Source organism: Armigeres subalbatus, chromosome 3 (assembly GCF_024139115.2).
Source record: "Armigeres subalbatus isolate Guangzhou_Male chromosome 3, GZ_Asu_2, whole genome shotgun sequence".
In the NCBI taxonomy this organism is placed as follows: domain Eukaryota; kingdom Metazoa; phylum Arthropoda; class Insecta; order Diptera; family Culicidae; genus Armigeres; species Armigeres subalbatus.
The window spans coordinates 63,463,555-63,482,692 of record NC_085141.1 but is presented as its reverse complement, the minus strand read 5'-3'; the positions used below and the strand labels follow the sequence as shown (position 1 = coordinate 63,482,692).

Here is a 19,138-nt window from a genome sequence, read left to right as displayed (position 1 = left end):
AGTATTGGCATAATTGAGGGTTAGTTAACTATCTCAAGGGGTATTTCAACTATCGGAAGTATGATTGTAGAGAGTGCTACACAATTAAATTCCAATCAGATCTTTATTGATAATAAATACTATACAAAGCAAGTTTAATGTTTATATTTGTCACATGTTAGGCACCGGACAAACGCAAACTAATGATCGTTTGTAATTTAATAATATTTACAACACATAAACAGCAGTCGTAGTTGTATATTTAAAACTACGCTCAGTGGATTTTTATTTATGATCCAATTCAATCTAAAGGCCTACGGTAACAGATATCAGATGTATTTTAACGTCACAGTCATTATTTTTTATATGGGTGTCTTAGCGGAAATTCTAATAACTTACTTACTTATGGATCCTGTACACCTCCGGTGGTGCGAAAAGCCGACTTGAAAGATCTCCATCCTGAGCGTTGCCCGGCTATCGCTTTAACCTGTTGCCAGGTTAGATTTCGGTCGACTTCTTTTATTTCTTTATTGAGGCTTCGCCGCCAAGAGCCTATGGGTCTGCCTCTGCTGCGATGTCCCGCTGGGTTCCAGTCTAATGCTTGTTTACAGATTTCGTTTCCGCCCTCTACCCGATCAAGAATGCATAACAAAATTATAACAAGGGGAGTTATTTATTTCAGAAAAATAATATAACAAAATGTGTTATAAAATTGGTTGGTTAGTTGTTAAAATAACAAAAATTATATCAAAATTCCCTCTAGCCGTAACATAATTATATCAGAGGTTGTTACTTTCATTTCAACATTATAACAACCATTGATATGATTATGAGGTACAAAAATGTACTTTCATGGTAATTGCCTACATCACGTATAAAAATGTGGTACGCTACAACGCCGTATTTCCATCCATAATGTAGGCAATTAACTTTGTACTAGCTATTAACATCGAACATTGATTCAAGTTATGATACTGGAGGTGATTACCTCCGCTTTTTTCCAATATCAAAAAATGTAGGCAATTATTTTGTGTAAATATACATAACTAATGTTGTTATAATTTTGATATGAAATAAAACTGGCCGAAGACACATTTTTATCGAATTATCAAATTATAACACACGTTGTTTTAAATAACAACCATTGATAGAATTGAGTTATAATTTTGTTATGGATTCCTGATCGGGTACGTAGGGGCGACCCAGCCCCACTTTCGATCCCGAATTTCTGTTGCTATCGGTCTCTGGTGACAACGACGATGGCACTCTTTGTTTGAGATCCAGTTGTGAGGCCACCAGGCCCGAATTATATACCGCAGGCATCTGTTGATGAACACCTGCAGCCGTTGAGTGTTCTCCACTGACACACACCATGTTTCGCTAGCGTATAACAGCACAGATTTCACGTTAGAGTTGAAAATTCGTATTTTGGTGCGCTCACTTATCTGCCTGTGTTTCCAGATATTTCTTAAACTCGCAAAGGCAGCCCTTGCTTTCTTGATCCGTGCCGCCGTACCGCCGTCTGACGCCATTTGGCTACCAAGATATTGGAAGCTTTCAATATTCTCCACTGGTTGCCCGGCTACTGTGAAACTGGAAGGAGTCACCGTGTTTACATTCAACGATTTGGTTTTGTTGACGTTGATGACTAAACCTGCCGAAGAAGAGCGCTCGGCAAGGTTGTTCAGCTTACTCTGCATATCAGAGCGCCGTTGCGCGAGGAGTGCAACATCATCAGCCAATTCAAAGTCGTTTAGGTGCTCCATGGTTAAAGGCTGCCATAACAGCCCGCGGTTTGGCTTACGGTCAATCGCATCTACCAGAATCTCGTCGATTACGATGAGGAACAGTAACGGTGATAGAATAATCCTTGCCTTGCCTCACACCAGCTACGACCCGGATAGGGTCGGACAGGACCCCATTGTGCAGCACTCTACACGAAAAGGCCTCGTACTGTGCTTCGATGAGGCCGATAATTTTCTCAGGAACCCCCTTGCGTCTCAGGGCGCCCCACATATTCTCGTGATTGAGACGTTCGTAGCTTTTTCGTAGTCAATGAATACCAAGTAAAGGGACTCTTGGAATTCGTTGACCTGCTCCAGAATGATGCGGAGCGTGACAATATGGTTCACACAGCATCTTCCGGCACGGAACCCGGCCTGCTGCCGCCGGAAAGTTGCATCGCTCTTCTCCTGAATCCGAGCTAGGATAATTTTGCATAGAACTTTGAGAACGGTACACAGCAACATAATGCTTCGCCAGTTAACGCATACAGTCAGGTCACCCGGTCACGTTCACTGACTCGTACGGTGTGGCGGGCCAGTCCGATGAGTTATGCTTCGGGAACAAACCTTCAACGATCCTGGGATTTCTCAGGAGGTGTGTTGTTGGTCCTAGCCATCACTATCCTGTATATATCCCCCCATGGAGTATTATTGGCCATCCTACACAGCTCTTCAAAGCAGGCTCTCTTACTACATTTGATTTCGTAGTTCAGAGCTCTGCTCGCTGTTTGGAACACCCGGCGTCTTTCTAGCCTGTCCGCTTCGGTTCTAGCACGTCGCAACCTTCTTTTAGCTCTAAGACAGGTTCTGCGAAGATCAGCTATCGTGCTCGTCCACCAGTGCACCGGTTTGCGGTTGCCGGTTGGCATAGTCCTCCTGGGCATTGTCACGTCACATGCTCGTGTTAGGACATCGGATAACTCATCACCATTAAGGCCTAGAGACCGATTTTCCCACCGTAGTGATTCTTCCACCAGTTCAGCATAAAACGTATTTCCTGATGGTCATGGTGAGTTTCAATGTTAAAAACGTCAATGTGGATGGCATCGTCAGGTACATCATTAATTGTACCTAAAATTTCAGCTTGTGACGTCGAAGCTATTGAGAAGACGGACGAAAAGTGCTCAGCAAAAAGATTGCATTTGTCCTCAGCATTTAGGGCAACGTCGTTGTCCAGGAATAATTTAAATGGGTGACAGATTCCGTTCCTCTTAGTATTAATGAATGACCAAATCCCTTTGGGATGGCGTCAAAGATTCTGCTGTATACGACACACGTACCGCTTGTAGAGTTGCTTGTTACAGCGGCGATAACAATTGTTGGCAATTGAGAAGCTTCTTTTAGTAAGGGATCGTAATTCTCACTCATTCTCACGAGCAGAGAATGCTCCCTCACGCTGATTTTCGCCGCAATTGAATAATAGATTAGTCTAATGCAACCATGAAGACTTGTCAAATATTGCTTTTTGTTGTTGAAGCTTTTCGATGAAGGTTAGAAAATGCAAAATTTTATGGTGCTCTACAGACACCATGGGCGGAAAAGGGTTGAAATTGTTTATTCCTCTCTATTAGTCAATATGAAAACAAATGGAGTTTTATTTTAATTTATTTGTCGAATAAAATTGAAACCGCTTTTAAATTCATTGGATTATGCAAACCTAAATCAACGCTCATTCTCTTGGGTTATTGATCTGCCCAATGAAGAACGGATAGCGTTCCTGCTTATCGACAATCATCACCAGGAAAGGCTGATCCACGTCAAATTTGACATCCTTGTACTGCGGAGTGATGCTCAACGTTATGATCGAAAGGGACGCCACCGAGGTAGCCTTCGTACCGAACTCGTCCACGCTCATGTACGATCGCTGGGTAACATCGGACACTGCCGTTGACTCATTTGTTATGTACTGCAGTGCGTCCGGATCCTGGAAGATTGAGTGCAGTCCCATTCGTTTTAACGCCGGGATCAGCGATACTGAATCGGTCAGCGTAAACTTGGGCATATTTAGACGCACTTTGGTGTTGATGTAGGTACCCTGCAGGTCGGCCATCACTTTTGCAAGATCGTACGGCTTTAGCTGACGCGCTGCTGCGTCCAACTGATGCCGTACGGTTGGCAGGAAAACCACCATGGCTAGACTGTTACCTTCGTAGGGGAGCTCCACCCAGCGAAGTCCGTTTCCATCGGGGAAGTTCAGCTCACCGTAGCGAAGCTTGTTGAGTTGGAACATTTTATTGAGCTGATGGTTATTGTTTGGCGACGATTCGAATAGTCCCGGATTTGTTTCAATGAAGGTATACTTCCACATGCCTTTGAAGTAGATGGTGTTCACCAACAGCAGTCGAGTATATGGATTGATGGTGCCTAAAAGAAAACATGATCTCTATTCATTTGATTTTATTGAATAACTGCGGAAAACCCTTACTCGGATTGAGGATTTCGTTGATTAAATTATGAGTCTTCCCCGAGACCCAGTTGTTAGCATTACGGGCTGCTTGTTGCGGCTGATTAAAATCTACCCGCCTTACTTCAACATTGCGTGTGCCAACGTCGCTGGCATAGGTCTTATTGAGAACTACATCTTGGGCTATGAAATTGGCCGAAGCAGTTTCGATCGTATTTACCGTAGACTTGGAAATCCTTTCGAGTTTACTAGCTAGTGAAGCCAGCTGGGACGGGTGCAATAAGATAGTCTTTTTTAGTTGGGCCTGTGCCACCGGACTTGCATAGTCCACCAAACTCGAAAGCAAGAGCTGTGGCAGAAGTGGGCTTATTACGGAGTCACTGTTCGGTAGCCGTTCCAAATTCTAGAATGTTCATACAAAATGAGTTATGGGATTAATTGAAGTAAGAAATAGTGATGATAACCTTGAACAAATTTAGAGCAAACTCCGTAGCTTGAAACCCTGCAGTGCCGGTTTCAACAACCACTCTATCGTCCTCGTAATCATCGTCATCCACGCGACCCCCATTGGAAGGCCTCGGATGCGATAACTTGGTTGGTTGCTTGTTGAGCACGTTCTTCTGAGATAATCCCGATGAACTGATTGGTACTTGTACCGCATCCTGGGGATTTCCAAAGTTGAACTGGAATGTACCTTGCTGTACCTGTTGTGTAGAGACGGATTGTTCATAGGTTGGATATGGTCGTGCCGGTGAAGCTGGAGATTGCTCCACATTCTGTATACTTGAAGCCTGAACAGGACTGTACTCTGGTTTATGACCTGCATTTGATCGAGGCGGTGTGGCGATTTTGTTCTGAAAAATAATGTGGTTTATCAATGATGTATACTTTATAGTTAGTTAAAAAAAATGTCCTAATTTATACGAGGTAATGTTATATATTAATATCTTCTATATAATACCTTGCCTTTTGTTAAATCACGCTCACCTTCTGTGCATTAGTAGTTATCAAGTCGTCGTATGTGTCGTCCCTAAAAACAATGCTCGAATCAGATATTCGAGTAGCGATCTGCTCATCATTGACAGTAGCAGTTGTTTTACATTCATTTGTGAAGGTATAACCGCTTTGATCCAGGGAACATAAATATAAGTGTGGGTTCTGCTTGATTAAACCGTTTATATAGCTACAACAAGTAGTAGCTGGATAATTTTGACATATTCGTCGAAAGGCATCTGCTGTATTTAGGGCTGAAAGGTTGTGAGCAATAAAATAAGCATTATGCATGATATTGGCTAAATTGATTCTAAGTATGGAAATTTCACTCAGGGGTGACGCACTTACTATTTCTTACCGATGGCTGACAATATCTGTTCAGAATATTTATATTACTGGTTTGAGCATTCGTCATTTGTTGACTTTGGGCATAGGGCAGTATGAGGAGGAAACCTGAAAAAAAAGATTACCGAAAAGATAAAGATTATGCTCAAGAAGTTGAAACTATCGTCTATATGAAAAACCTAAGGAATGGACCTGGTGATGTTGGTGCCTCTCTTATGCAACAGAAAAGGCATAAAAGCATAAAAAAATCATTGATAGGGAAGTGGGTCTCATTATTCACATTCATGGACTACGACATGATGGACTTCGAATCTGGTATCACGTTACCACGGGTCTGCCGATGACAATCGAGCGCTAGTTGAGGGTTCCATGCTTAGCAGATAGTGTAGCTGTCCTTCCGACATCAACTAGAGTTAGGAGTGCAAACTATACAGAAGCTGCCTTGGATGTGGTGTGGTTTGACAGTGGGTTTTGTTCAACTTCTATAAACAAGCCAGGCCATATCAAAGCGACCATCTGCCGCTTAAAGCGCACTAGCCAAATCCAAGAATGGGAGAGAGACCTTAAACAAATCTGCACGAACTTTCGTTCCCCACGTTAGGAGCGGGTTGAAATAGCGTCTACAAGGTCGGCTATAGATAGTAGCCACATTACGTGGCAAGGCACCGCAGCCGTCTGGGTAAGTCATCCATAAAGCTTGCCAAAATCGTTAGGTAATGGGGGATTATTTAAAATCCCGAAGCAACCTGTATTGACTGCTGCTTTGGATACTTGTTGAAACAAATAAATCCCTCCCATTGGCATCAGGATTATCAATGAACAAAAAAGAATATTACTAGCCCTACACCCAACTAGAGAATGCATAATTTTATGACAATCTTGCATGAATTTCATGCACAGATTGCATTAGGCAGAGGCCCATGCGGGCCCAATGAGTTGAGTCGTGTTGAGCTAGTCTCATATGGCATGAATGAGGTGAGTCAGACTCACATGGTATGTCAGAAGTGGGAACCTAAGCGAAGAGTCCCACAAGGGATGCCAGAGGGAGTGTTAGGTCGAATGACTCGAGTACACGGATACAAATCTGATCCCGTTATCATGATTTGTAAATCATGAAACCAGAAACTACATTCCTTTATGAAATCATGACTATGAGTCATGAAATCATGACTATGAATCATGATTGCAAGACCGAAATTACCATTTTCGTGATTCCGCGCACCCATTTTCATGAGCCAGAAATCATGATCACAGCAAGCGTTATTCGTAACTGTCAAAACGTGCAATCAATCATTTTGTAGCATCGTTCGCGTTCGAAAGTAAAAATGTGAAACTTTTGAAAAAGTTTGTTTTTATGAAATAAGAAACATTTGATCATTTCTTTTTCATCAGCTCAGTGCCAGTGTTTTCGTGCCATCGTTTTTGTAGGTGTTCTTGTCCGCCAGTGAAATTTTAAATTTCGTTTATTTCGTCGCCATCCTGTTTTCGCTAAAGTTCCGGTAAGTAAGAAAAATTGATAAACTTGAAAGAATAACTTTCCTTTTCTCTCGACTTTTTATGATTAAGTGCTTGTTTTATTCAACACAGTTCCCGTTATCGTACGTCCCGTCCAGGCCCGTCTCCAGTCCGACCAGTTATGTTTCTACTTGCGTCGATCAGTTCCATCCAATTGCGTCAGTTAGTTCCGTCTCCGCTCCATCAGGTAGGTGGATCATTTTGCCTTTCTATACAATTTTTAGGTTGCGGAATTAAAACTAATACAAAACTAAATTTTAGCATATTCATCAGTATGGATCATGGAATGAACCTCTGCTGCCTGCAGTAATTGCGGAAATAACCCATGAGCAGAGGTTTCTGGACAATGAGGCTCTAGATGTGGATTTTGAAACGATCTTGGACCGTGCAGGGCTGGCCAATTACTCCTACGGAGTTCTGCGAGCTAAAGGAAAGCGATTAGAGATTTTCTGTAGAGTTGCCAGAGATCGTATCTTACTGCAAAAGCTCCAAAAGAACTTGGCAAGACATTTCTTTCTTAACTCCCTTATTTCCCAATTCAGAAAACTGGTAGTGCATTGAGGTCTATTTTGGCCCAGAGATGATTTAAAAACGTTGCAGCTTTGTAACCAAATGTTATAGGGTTTTGAAATTTTCTGACTATTCCTAACTTTCGGAAACGTAAATTTTTGGGTGATAATTGGCTTTTAGCGACCTCTAGGAACGCCACAACAAAAAAGTGACACTTTGTGCATTAGCGGGTCAAAAACGGCCCCAACTTGAATTCGTTCCCAGAAGTTCATTTTCGAACCGATTCTCAATCTTTTGGAACCAAATTGGAGGTATAGATTCCGAATATGTCGTTTTTGCAATTTGGCCATTCTGGTTTCCAGGAATCGATTTCGAAGGAACATAGATTCTTAGGCCAATTTTGGGCGTGATTTCTTGTCTTTCGAAGGATGATTTTGGAAATATGAGCATTGCGTAGCAATAATCAAAATAAAATGTAGTTATTGTCCATTTCCATGGATCAACACAATTCCTGGTTATTCCACGGTTCGGTGTCCCTCCGGAAAACCCGGAACGTCCGTGGTCAATTCATGAAACTTATCATAGAAAAGCGCGGTTTTTTCAAAGTTTTCCATTTTCGAATGCTGAGTAACAAATTATTGTGGTGACCCATTGTGATAGACTTGAGTGGCCACCGGAGGATCCGGAACATCCGTAGAAGTGGTCAATTTATGAAACTCATCATAGAGGAGCACAGTTTTCTCCAAAGCTTTTTATTATCGAACGCTGAGTAACTGATTGTGGTGACCCATCGTGATGAACTTGAGTGGCCACCTTTCTAAGATCCGGAACATCCGTAGAAATGTTCAATTCATGAATTTTTCACCATAGAAGAACACGTATTTTCCAAACTCGAATCATAAGAGCACGGTTTAAAAAAATCTATTATCGGACTCTGAGCAAGACATTATTGTCGTGACCCTCACTTATGGACTTGAATGGCCAGTGAAGGCCCTCTCGTGGTCCATACACTATTAGAAACTATGGGTTCCGTTCACAGATTTTACTTTCTCAAGGCTATATTTGTAAAACAAATTGAAAAATTAAAAATATTTTTTTATGATATTGTCACGTTTTCTATTTTATCACCCCAACATTCATCAAGGGTGTTAAAATAGCAATATTACTGAATATGAATGCAAAAATATTTGCATTTGTGTATTTTGGTGAGAAAATCAATCTTTCAAAATTTCAGCTCAATCGCTTTTTGGTTCTGATTGCTCGATTGAGCTCAGAATTGCAAAAAGGTCAGTTGGTATGATTAATTATTTTAGAGCGTCTTAGCGGAAATGCTACAAGGTTAAAAGACTATTATTCTTCCATTTACTTCCACTATTCACTATTCCACTATTCACCACTATTCAATTGGTATGTTACAGAGCAATTTCATAGAAGATTGTATGATGAGTAAATAAACTCTTATATAGTTTCCGGCTGATTCGATTCGATCAATAAATCCAAAATTCACAATCTAGCTCCTAATAAATCAGCCGTAAACTAAGTAAAAGTTCATTTAATCATCACAATCTTCTGTGAAATTGTTCTGTAACATACCAACTGCCCTTTTTGCGAATCTGAGCTCAATCGAGCATTCAGAACAAATTTCCAGATCGAATGAGTGACGGAGGTGCATTTTCCTATATATTTTGGCTGAAATCCCCATACAAACTTTAAATTAAATGCGCCAGCTTATGCAACAAGCGATTGAGCTGAAATTTTGAGAGATTGATTTTCTCACCAAAAGACACAATTCTGCCCCGTGGAATTCGACAACATTTTTCTCCCCATACTAAGCTGTCCAGCCAGTCTTTTGTCCCATGTTTCTTTTAGTTTACACCCAACCAGCGGATGGCAGATTTTAATACAGTTCTGCATAAGAACCTTACAGAAACTGTATAATAATTGAGCATATACAATTTTTGGAAGATTTTAATACAATCGTTGTATTGAAATTATACAGATTTGTATTATTTTAATACAATTTGTGTATAAAAAACCTTACAGATTTGTATATGGCACGTTTTATATAATAATTGTAAGAACTGTTTTTTGGGTGTACGTTGTTTCTTTACAAAAATCGAATTATTTTACAGCAGAATTCATGTCTTATATTTCTACAAAGATGTTATATACACATTATTTAAAAGCTTTTTCCCCTTCAAGAAAACTCTGTTCAAGGTATCGTGCGACGGGAAACCAGTAAAGACTTTGCAACCTGAACCGAGGCCAGAATCAATGAAGCAACTTGAGAACTCAACGCAAAATCTGAAAAAGGTATTCTACGTGATAAATCGTCAAACAATAAATAAAAATATTCATTTAGTACATTCAGTACTTAGTACTATTCTAGTACTATGAACAAAATAAATCTAATGAAAATACAAAAATGTGTATTACATACAGATTCACAATGCCAAAAACATGTTTTTATATATGGTACCCGAAAAGTCGCACTCGATTTAATTAATCAAAATCCTGAAATCATGATTTGGATTCATGGTCCTAGAAAAAACCGGAATCATGAATTGTGCGCATCCACTATCATGAGCCAAGGTCATGATTTCCAGAATTCAAATCATGATTTGGGGAGCAGTGACTCATGATATCATGATTCCGATTCATGGTTCTCTCATGACAGAATAATTGGTAACGCTTCGGATGCGTTACGGGAGCATGAATCATGATATCATGAGCTCAAATCATGGTGTATTTTCATAAAGGGAAAATACACTAGGCTCATGATATCATGAGTCGTTTTTACCACTTTTGGGAGCGGGTTTGTACCCGTGTAGTATGTGTCAGCGCGAACTGAATGAAAGAGGTGAGCAGTCTCACATGGTACGATAAAGGTGGGCATAGAATTAGTCCCGCACGGCATGAGAAGGGTGGGCACAAAAGTTAGTCCCGCACGGCATGAGAAGGGTGGGCACACAAGTCAGACCCATAGGAGCGTTAATGTGTGTGCAAGCATGGAGCGTATGAGCATGAATCAAGGGTTTGGGTGGGCATACAAGTTAGACCCACATGGCATGAGAAGGGTGGGCACACAAGTTAGACCTGCACGGCATGACAGAGGTGCAACAGAGTATGTAGGGTGTGTTTGAGGGTGCGATAGAGCGAGCACCCAAGTCAGTCTCGCGTGGGACGAGTGCCTGTGTGAGCGATAATGAGCGAGTACGCTTAGTACTGCCGTCCCCAGAAGTAGTACTGCGAGGTAGTTCCTGGGGGAAACGATGGTGGAGCCCAAGGGAGTTTAGTCGGTATTACCGGTATGGTCGAGTCCGACACTCCAGTACACTTCCGTGTGGTAGTTTGGCAACTACAATGCACGTGTACTGGGTTAGTGTGTAAATGCATTCTCCCTTGTAAAAAAAAAAAAAAAAAAAAAAAAGAGGCCCATGCACAGATTGCATTAAGTCAATATAGCAAGCCATTGCACTAGGTCTCGGGTCACGAGAAAAAAGAACTTGCTTGTTTGTTTCTACATAGAATCTATTTTTAAACTTCCGTCGAGGAACGATACTTCGCCAACATTATTTGCTTACAAAAAAATTAGGCTGAAGACGAGAATTGAGCCCAATCCCTCCACCAAGGCTTGTCTGACGCGCTAGCCATCTGGACTATACACCAGATGAGAATTTTTTTTCGCTTTATTATCTTGATTTTTTATTAGCTAGCAGATGAGAAAAACAGTGATAGAAAACTATCATAATCCTCGTTCTGTATTGTGTGAATGTGATAAACATCACATAATCACGAGTAGAAGGGTAATAGAGATAGCAAAGGAAGATGTTATTGGAATTGGCGCTATGCTTATCTGCGTCCTTTTCCGTCAACAAGTTAAACGGAGTTGGGAAGATTGTGCGAGTCGAAGTCATACTGCTGTACACGATGGTTATATTTGTTGCTGGAGGAACCCACGAGAGCCGTTTAGATGTATTGATCGAAACCAAATAAACCGATTTAATGCAATAAGCTGGCGTAATGAATATAACATTCTCTGAGCGGTTTGCATGAGATATTTGATACAAAATGCTTAATGCAAAAAATTTCACAACTTTTTGTTTTGGGTGACCTTATGAACCTTTTTTTATTTATTCAATATTCCGAATTCATTGACTAGACGAGCTCGGTGGTCTAGTGGCTACCGCTTCTGAATCATAAGCAGGAGGTCGTGGGTTCAATTCCAGGCTCGGCTGCCTATCCGATTCTGTTTTTTCGCACTTGTATACTAGTTTGATAAATTTGTTATCATGGCTTGTTATGATTCGGAACAGTTTTTGCCTCGCTTTTATCGTTGTTCGTTATCTATTGAGAGCGATTTCTGCAAACCTTGATCTTATTATTGATTAATATCAAAAACTTTTCCAATTCTGAGCCAAGGATGTTATCGATCATTTAGTAATCTGCATTCGATCATTTAGTAGTTTGTCAATAACTCATTTCAAAGGCCTAATTTCAAAATGTATTGTATGGTGGACTCTTAGTGCGAAGGTTTTTCTACAACTCTCTTTAACAGGTCGATGTTCGAATTCCACTATTAAGGGGGTTACGGTGCTAGTTGCTATACTTATACTAAATGATAATGAAATATGCAATGATTTAGTCTAAGTTACTGCTACTAGCGCTATAGCTCCGTAATTAGTGAAATTTAAACAACGAAGTTTTAGGCAGAGTTGTAGATAAACCTTTGCACTAGATGCACACCATACAACACATTTTGAAATTTAGCCACTGGAATGAGTTATTGACAAACTATTAAATGATCGAAGGCAGATTACTAAATGATCGATAACATCCTTGTTCTGAGCAATTGAAAATAACAAACCATAGTCAAAGTACCATGCCTAAGAGCGCTTTTGGACATTAGAAGGCTAAGAAAAAATGAATGACGCTAAAAGTAACCTCATACCTAGGGCGACTTGTCCATTGATTCTGTTCCCATGTGTTCCCAAAAAAAGTGGAATTCATGCAAGTTCGTCGCGAAAAGTAAAAAAAAACCTAACTAATTTATAGTCTGGCTTGGACACTCGGAAATCTTTGCCGTATTGTATTTTGAATCGGGCCGAATTGCTAATTTTTTATCCCATATTCCATAAATCCCGTCCATACACATAGGAGCGAAATTTCCAGACAAGCTCCTGTTGTGTAAACTAGCATTAAAGTTCCTAGAAGACCTGAAATCTAGCCTTTAACCCGACCCAATTTTCCCCCGGTTTGAAACTGCTTTAAGCTCGATTTCGTTCAGTTCTTTTTTTCTAGCGGATGATTTCGAAATATTCAGAATTATTAAGGGTCTGTCTCATTTGGAGAATTAAACTGAAATTAAACTTAAAAGTGACATTTCAATAATTATCAAATAACCCTGCTCGCAGAGCAAGATTACTTTTGACAGATATCGAATCATTTTGCATCGATGTCTTATTGGAATTGCTGGGCAGCACCAGCCATTCTTATTACCGGGTTATTTGTTAATTTTCGAACTGTCACTTTTAAGTTTGATTCTCCAAATGAGAAAGACCCTAAGAAAGACTTTAAATGATTAACGCCCGAATGAACTCACTTTCATGATAATCACTTGATTTTTTCATGAAGAACTCAACATATTAAAATAATAAACTTAAAATAATGTAATTGAAATCTACGGTCACAATTTTATTTTAGCACGATGGGCCATATGTGCTGAAAATGGTGATCTCTCTCTCTCTCTCTCTCTCTCTCTCTCTCTCTCTCTCTCTCTCTCTCTCTCTCTCTCTCTCTCTCTCTCTCTCTCTCTCTCTCTCTCTCTCTCTCTCTCTCTCTCTCTCTCTCTCTCTCTCTCTCTCTCTCTCTCTCTCTCTCTCTCTCTCTCTCTCTCTCTCTCTCTCTCTCTCTCTCTCTCTCTCTCACACACACTTTCTCTCTCTCACACACACTTTCTCTCTCTCACACACACTTTCTCTCTCTCACACACACTTTCTCTCTCTTTCTCTTTCTCCCTCTCACTCTTTCTCTCTCTCTCTCTCTCTTTCTCACTCTTTCTCTCTCTCCCTTTCACTCTTTCTCTCTTTCTCTCTCTCCCTCTCACTCTTTCTCTCTCTCCCTCTCACTCTTTCTCTCTCTCCCTCTCACTCTTTCTCTTTCTCCCTCTCACTCTTTCTCTCTCTCCCTCTCACCCTTTCTCTCTCTCCCTCTCACTCTTTCTCTCTCTCCCTCTCACTCTTGCTCTCTCTCTGCATCTCATTATTTCTTTCTCTACCTCTCATTCTTTCTTTCTCTCCCTCTCATTCTTTCTTTCTCTCCCTCTCATTCTATCTTTCTCTCCCTCTCACTCTTTCTCCCTCACTCTCTCGCTCTTCTCTCACTCTTTCTCTCTCACTCTCTCACTCTTTCTTGCTCAATCTATCATTCTTTCTCTCTCACTCTCTCACTCTTTCTCTCTCTCTCACTCTTTCTATCTCTCTCACTCTATCTCTCTCACACTCACTCTATCTCTCTCACACTCACTCTACCTCTCTGTCACTCATTCTCTCTCTATTTCTCGTCCTCCCCCACACTTTTCCCTACAACATTTGGTTGCACATTGCATAAAGGAGCAAATTTATTCATCGTCACATGTTTTTTTTTTGTTCGACGCACATTAGGGTGGTCTAAAAAAACACTTTTTCAAATTTTTTGATGGGCCGCCCTCTTATTCGGTTCTATTGGTTGCCCTGATGCTCTGGACAAAATTTCAGCCAAATCGGTCAACGTTTGGGCAGTGCTAAACTCGTTGGAAGTTTATATGGAAAAATGTATGCAGAAACATCCAAAAACAGTGATTTGCAGTTGGACGGCACAATTTACAATCAAGAACAATGATACTCATTCAGTTCTTGTAGAATTAAATACAGAATGTTATGCTGAAAACCGCGAGAAGATTAGAGTTTATTAGGCAAAGATATTAGCATTTTACTGGAGTGTTGTAGGGGTGAATTTATTTCTTTTCAAAGGTAAAAGAAACGAAATTTGCTCAAACCCCACTTCAGAGAAATGCTAATAACTTAGCCGGGCAAACTCTAATCTTCTCGCGGTTTTCTGCATAACATTCAGTATTAAATTCTTCAAGATCTGAATGAGTATCATAGTTCTTCTTCGTAAGTTGTGACGTCCAACTGCAAATCACTGTTTTTGGATGTTTCTGCATACATTTTTCCATATAAACTTCCAATGAGTTTAGCACCGCCCAAACATTGACCGATTTGGCTGAAATTTTGTCCAGAGCATCAGGGCATCAAATAGACCCGAATAAGAGGGCGGCCCATCAATAAAATTGAAAAAAGTTTTTCCCATACTAATTTGAGCCACCCTAACGCACATTGTTGAAAAGGTTTTGACAGCTCAACAAACGCACACTCATGGATCACTCGAAAAAAACTTCATTGGTTGTTGTTTTGACGCTTTGAAAAAAAATTCTTCTCTACATGACGATCCATACTGCACTGTTTGGTTTTATTACGGCCATGGCGTTCATGACTTGCTCAATATGGCTGCTTTGAAACCAATATAACATATGACTGCAAACTAGGAACATCATATCACATTCAATCGGTACCTCCATAACGTCAACAAAACGATTTCGTGTATCCCTCCTTGAGCATGTTTACGAAATCGGTCAATAAGAATTGGTAGGCGTATTAGCGAAATGGTTTTTATGTGTCTTTTGCCACTTTCGGTGTTTCACAACGAGTTTGTTTGTGGAAGGATCTTTAGAACTGTGCAGTGGAGTATAATTTGATTATTTTTCTTCGTCCGGCCGGTATACTGGGAAGTTTTATATAATAATAATTACCAGTAGTATATATTTTTTACTAAAATGATGATGATTCTGATAGCTTGAGATGAAATTCAAAACATTTGAAGCTGCCATCGATCATATCACCATTGAAAAGGTTTAACGGGAGATAGTTACTTTGCAACCAGCACCAGAACAATCCAACAAGTTCCGCCGATGAGGAACTAATATTGGATGGAGATATACGTGCTTTTGGCCCAGTTGAAATTTACTCATCGTGTGGAGACCTAAGTGGAGAATTATCAGATATTGATGCGAGCATAGTAGAAGGAAGCAACGTTGTTTCCACATAGCTAACTAGTCAGGGTCTTGAGATTCAGATTGATGTTTTATGCGAAACAAATTTATACGCTTACTAGCGCCACCTCGTACAAAAATTCAAAATTATTTCGATCATTTCTTGTACCGCCAAGATGCTCTAAACAACTTTGCTAAAGACTCCATGTAGCTAACTAATCAGGTTCTTGAGATCCAGATTGATGTTTTATGCAGAAGAAGTTCGGATGCTCACTAGCGCCACCTCATGCAAAAATTCAGAATTATTTGGATCAGTTGTTGAACCGCCAAAATACTCTGAATAACTTTGCTGAAGACTCTATGTTGCTAACTAGTCAGGGTCTGGAGATACTGATTGATGTTTTATGCGAAACAAATTTAAACGCTCACTAGCGCCACCTCGTACAAAAATTCAGAATTATTTCGATCAGTTCTTGAGCCGCCAAGGTACTCTGAACAATATTGCTGAAGACTCCATGTAGCTAACTAATCAGGTTCTTAAGATACAGATTGATGTTTTATGCAGAAGAAGGTTGGATGCGCACTAGCGCCACCTCATGCAAAAATTCAGAATTATTTGGACAAGTTCTTAACCCGCCAAGGTACTCTGAACAATATTGCTGAAGACTCCATGTAGCTAACTAATCAGGTTCTTGAGATACAGCTTGATGTTTTATGCAGAAGAAGCTTGGATGCGCACCAGCGCCACCTCATGCAAAAATTCAGAATTATTTGGACAAGTTCTTAACCCGCCAAGGTACTCTGAACAATATTGCTGAAGACTCCATGTAGCTAACTAATCAGGTTCTTGAGATACAGCTTGATGTTTTATGCAGAAGAAGCTTGGATGCGCACCAGCGCCACCTCATGCAAAAATTCAGAATTATTTCGATCAGTTGTTGAGCCGCCAAGATCCTCTGAACAACTTTGCTGAAGACTCCATGTAGTCAGATTTTTGATGTATAGAGTGATGCTGTTTGGGCGTTCACTACTCATTACTTGATATTTGAATGAAAAAGTTCAGTTTTCTATGGACGGCTACGCCACCTAGTGAGTCAGTTCCGATTCAAATTGTTCACCATATGAAAGATATTAGTACATAGAACAATATTGACGAAGACATGTATAACTTCAGAGCTAAAACTTCCCAACAGATATAAAAAATGTAACTGATCTATAAATAGATCACTGGGCGTTGAGAGCTTCTGATCTATAAATAGATCACTGGGCGTTAAAGGGTTAATGTTTCGAAAAGAATCAAATGATTGACGAATATGTAGTAGGGTAAGACGATATAATATACCCACCCTAAGGCAATACCTATGAAAACTTTTTACTTTTCAACGCATTTTATGCAAACTTTATGTTATTTGTTAGTCCAAAAAGTCACCAATGCATTGCCTTTGAGTAGTCATATAAAAATATTACTGAGAACACGTAAATAAAGCTTTTTTGAAAAGTCGTTAAAAAATGGATTTCAAAAAGTGCCTGGGCAATACGCCGCACCGTAACCAAAGACGTTTCATAGCCCTTCATTAATATTTTTTCTATCGCATAATAAAAAGGTTACAAATCCTAATGTGCTTGACATTAAAATACAATTTGCACATAGGAAGCAATTCCTAAAGGTAGACGAATTCATCGACCACCTCGAAGGTATCCCCGTCTACCGTAACACTGCTTCCCAGGCGGGCCCTGTCGCGCTCGATTCCACCAACAAGCATGTACTTTGTCTTCGACGCATTCATTACTAGTCCAACTATTGTTGCTTCACGTTTCAGGCGTGTGTTTTCATTTCATTTATTTAGTCTACATCTAAGCAGATAACACTGAATCAACAATTTGACGCCACAATACACGGTTCGAGGCCGCATCTCTCCATCCTCGCCCCACGCTCACCAAGTTGTTTTGCACCTGGTCTGCCCATCTCGCTCGCTGCGCTCCACGCCGTCTCGTACCTGCCGGATCAGAAGCGAATACCATCTTTGCAGAGTTGCCATCCGGCATTCTTGCAACATGTCCTGCCCATCGTACCCTCCGGCTTTTGCTACCTTCTGGATACTGGGTACGCAGTACAGCTGGGCGAGCTCGTGGTTCATTCTTCGCCGCCACACACCGTCTTCTTGTACACCGCCAAAGATGGTCCTAAGCACCCGTCTCTCGAATACTCCGAGTGCTTTGAAGTCCTCCTCGAGCATTGTCCATGTTTCATGTCCGTAGAGGACAACCGGTCTTATAAGCGTCTTGTACATGACACATTTGGTGCGGTGGCGAATATTTTTTTACCGCAGTTTCTTCTGGAGCCCGTAGTAGGCCCGACTTCCACAGATGATGCGCCTTCGTATTTCACGACTAACATTGTTATCAGCCGTTAGCAAGGATCCGAGGTAGACGAATTCCTCGACCACCTCGAAGGTATCCCCGTCTATCGTAACACTGCTTCCCAGGCGGGCCTTGTCGCGCTCGGTTCCACCCACAAGCATGTACTTTGTCTTTGACGCATTCACCACCAGTCCAACTATTGTTGCTTCACGTTTCAGGCGGGTATACAGTTTTGCCACCTTTGCAAATGTTCGGCCGACAATGTCCATGTCATCCGCGAAGCAAATAAATTGACTGGATCTGTTGAAAATCGTACCCCGGAGAGCCGGGTCTCCGCATGACACCTTCTAGCGCAATGTTGAACAACAAGCACGAAAGTCCATCACCTTGTCTTAGTCCCGGGCGCGATTCGAACTGGAGTGTTCGCCCGAAATATTCACACAGTTTTGCACACTATCCACCGTTGCTTTGATCAGTCTGGTAAGCTTCCCAGGGAAGCTGTTCTCGTCCACAATTTTCCATAGCTCTACGCGGTATCTTCTGTCGTATGCCGCCTTGAAATCAATGAACAGATGGTGCGTTGGGACCTGGTATTCACAGCATTTCTGAAGGATTTGCCGTACAGTAAAGATCTGGTCCGTTGTCGAGCGGCCGTCAGCGAAGCCGACTTGATAACTTTCCAGTAACTCATTCACTAATGGTGACAGACGACGGATGATCTGGAATATCACTTTGTAGGCGGCATTAACGATGGTGATCGCTCGAAAGTTCTTACACTCCAGTTTTTCGCCTTTCTTGTAGATGGGGCATATAACCCCTTCCTTCCACTCCTCCGGCAGCTGTTCAGTTTCCCAGATTCTGACTATCAATTTGTGCAGAAAAGTAGCTAGCTTTTCCGGCCCCATCTTGATGAGCTCAGCTCCGATACCATCCTTACCAGCTGCTTTATTGGTCTTTAGATGTTGGATGGGATACTTAACTTTCCTCAGGGAGGGGGCTGGTTGGCTTCCACCGTCCGCTGAACTGACGTAGTCATCTCCTCCGCTGCCTTAACTTTCACTGCCTGTACTCTCAGTGCCAATCAAATGTTTCTCGTAGTACTGCATCCACCTTTCGATCACCACACGTTCGTCCGTCAAGATGATCCCATCCTTATCC

General features: G+C 41.1%; 1 protein-coding gene across 1 annotated transcript in view; it reads right to left on the bottom strand.

The window, feature by feature from the left end:
• Positions 1–3,350: 3,350 nt before the first annotated feature.
• LOC134221676 (uncharacterized) overlaps positions 3,351–19,138 on the bottom strand; it is a 90,618-nt gene continuing 74,830 nt past the window's right edge. Inside the window, exons 10-14 of the mRNA XM_062700863.1 lie at positions 5,509–5,613; positions 5,155–5,414; positions 4,632–5,021; positions 4,189–4,570; positions 3,351–4,127 (exon numbers count right to left, since the gene is read on the bottom strand). Coding sequence (XP_062556847.1) covers positions 3,433–4,127; positions 4,189–4,570; positions 4,632–5,021; positions 5,155–5,414; positions 5,509–5,613 — 1,832 coding nt within the window. The 3' untranslated portion in view covers positions 3,351–3,432. The remainder of the gene's footprint in view (positions 4,128–4,188; positions 4,571–4,631; positions 5,022–5,154; positions 5,415–5,508; positions 5,614–19,138) is intronic.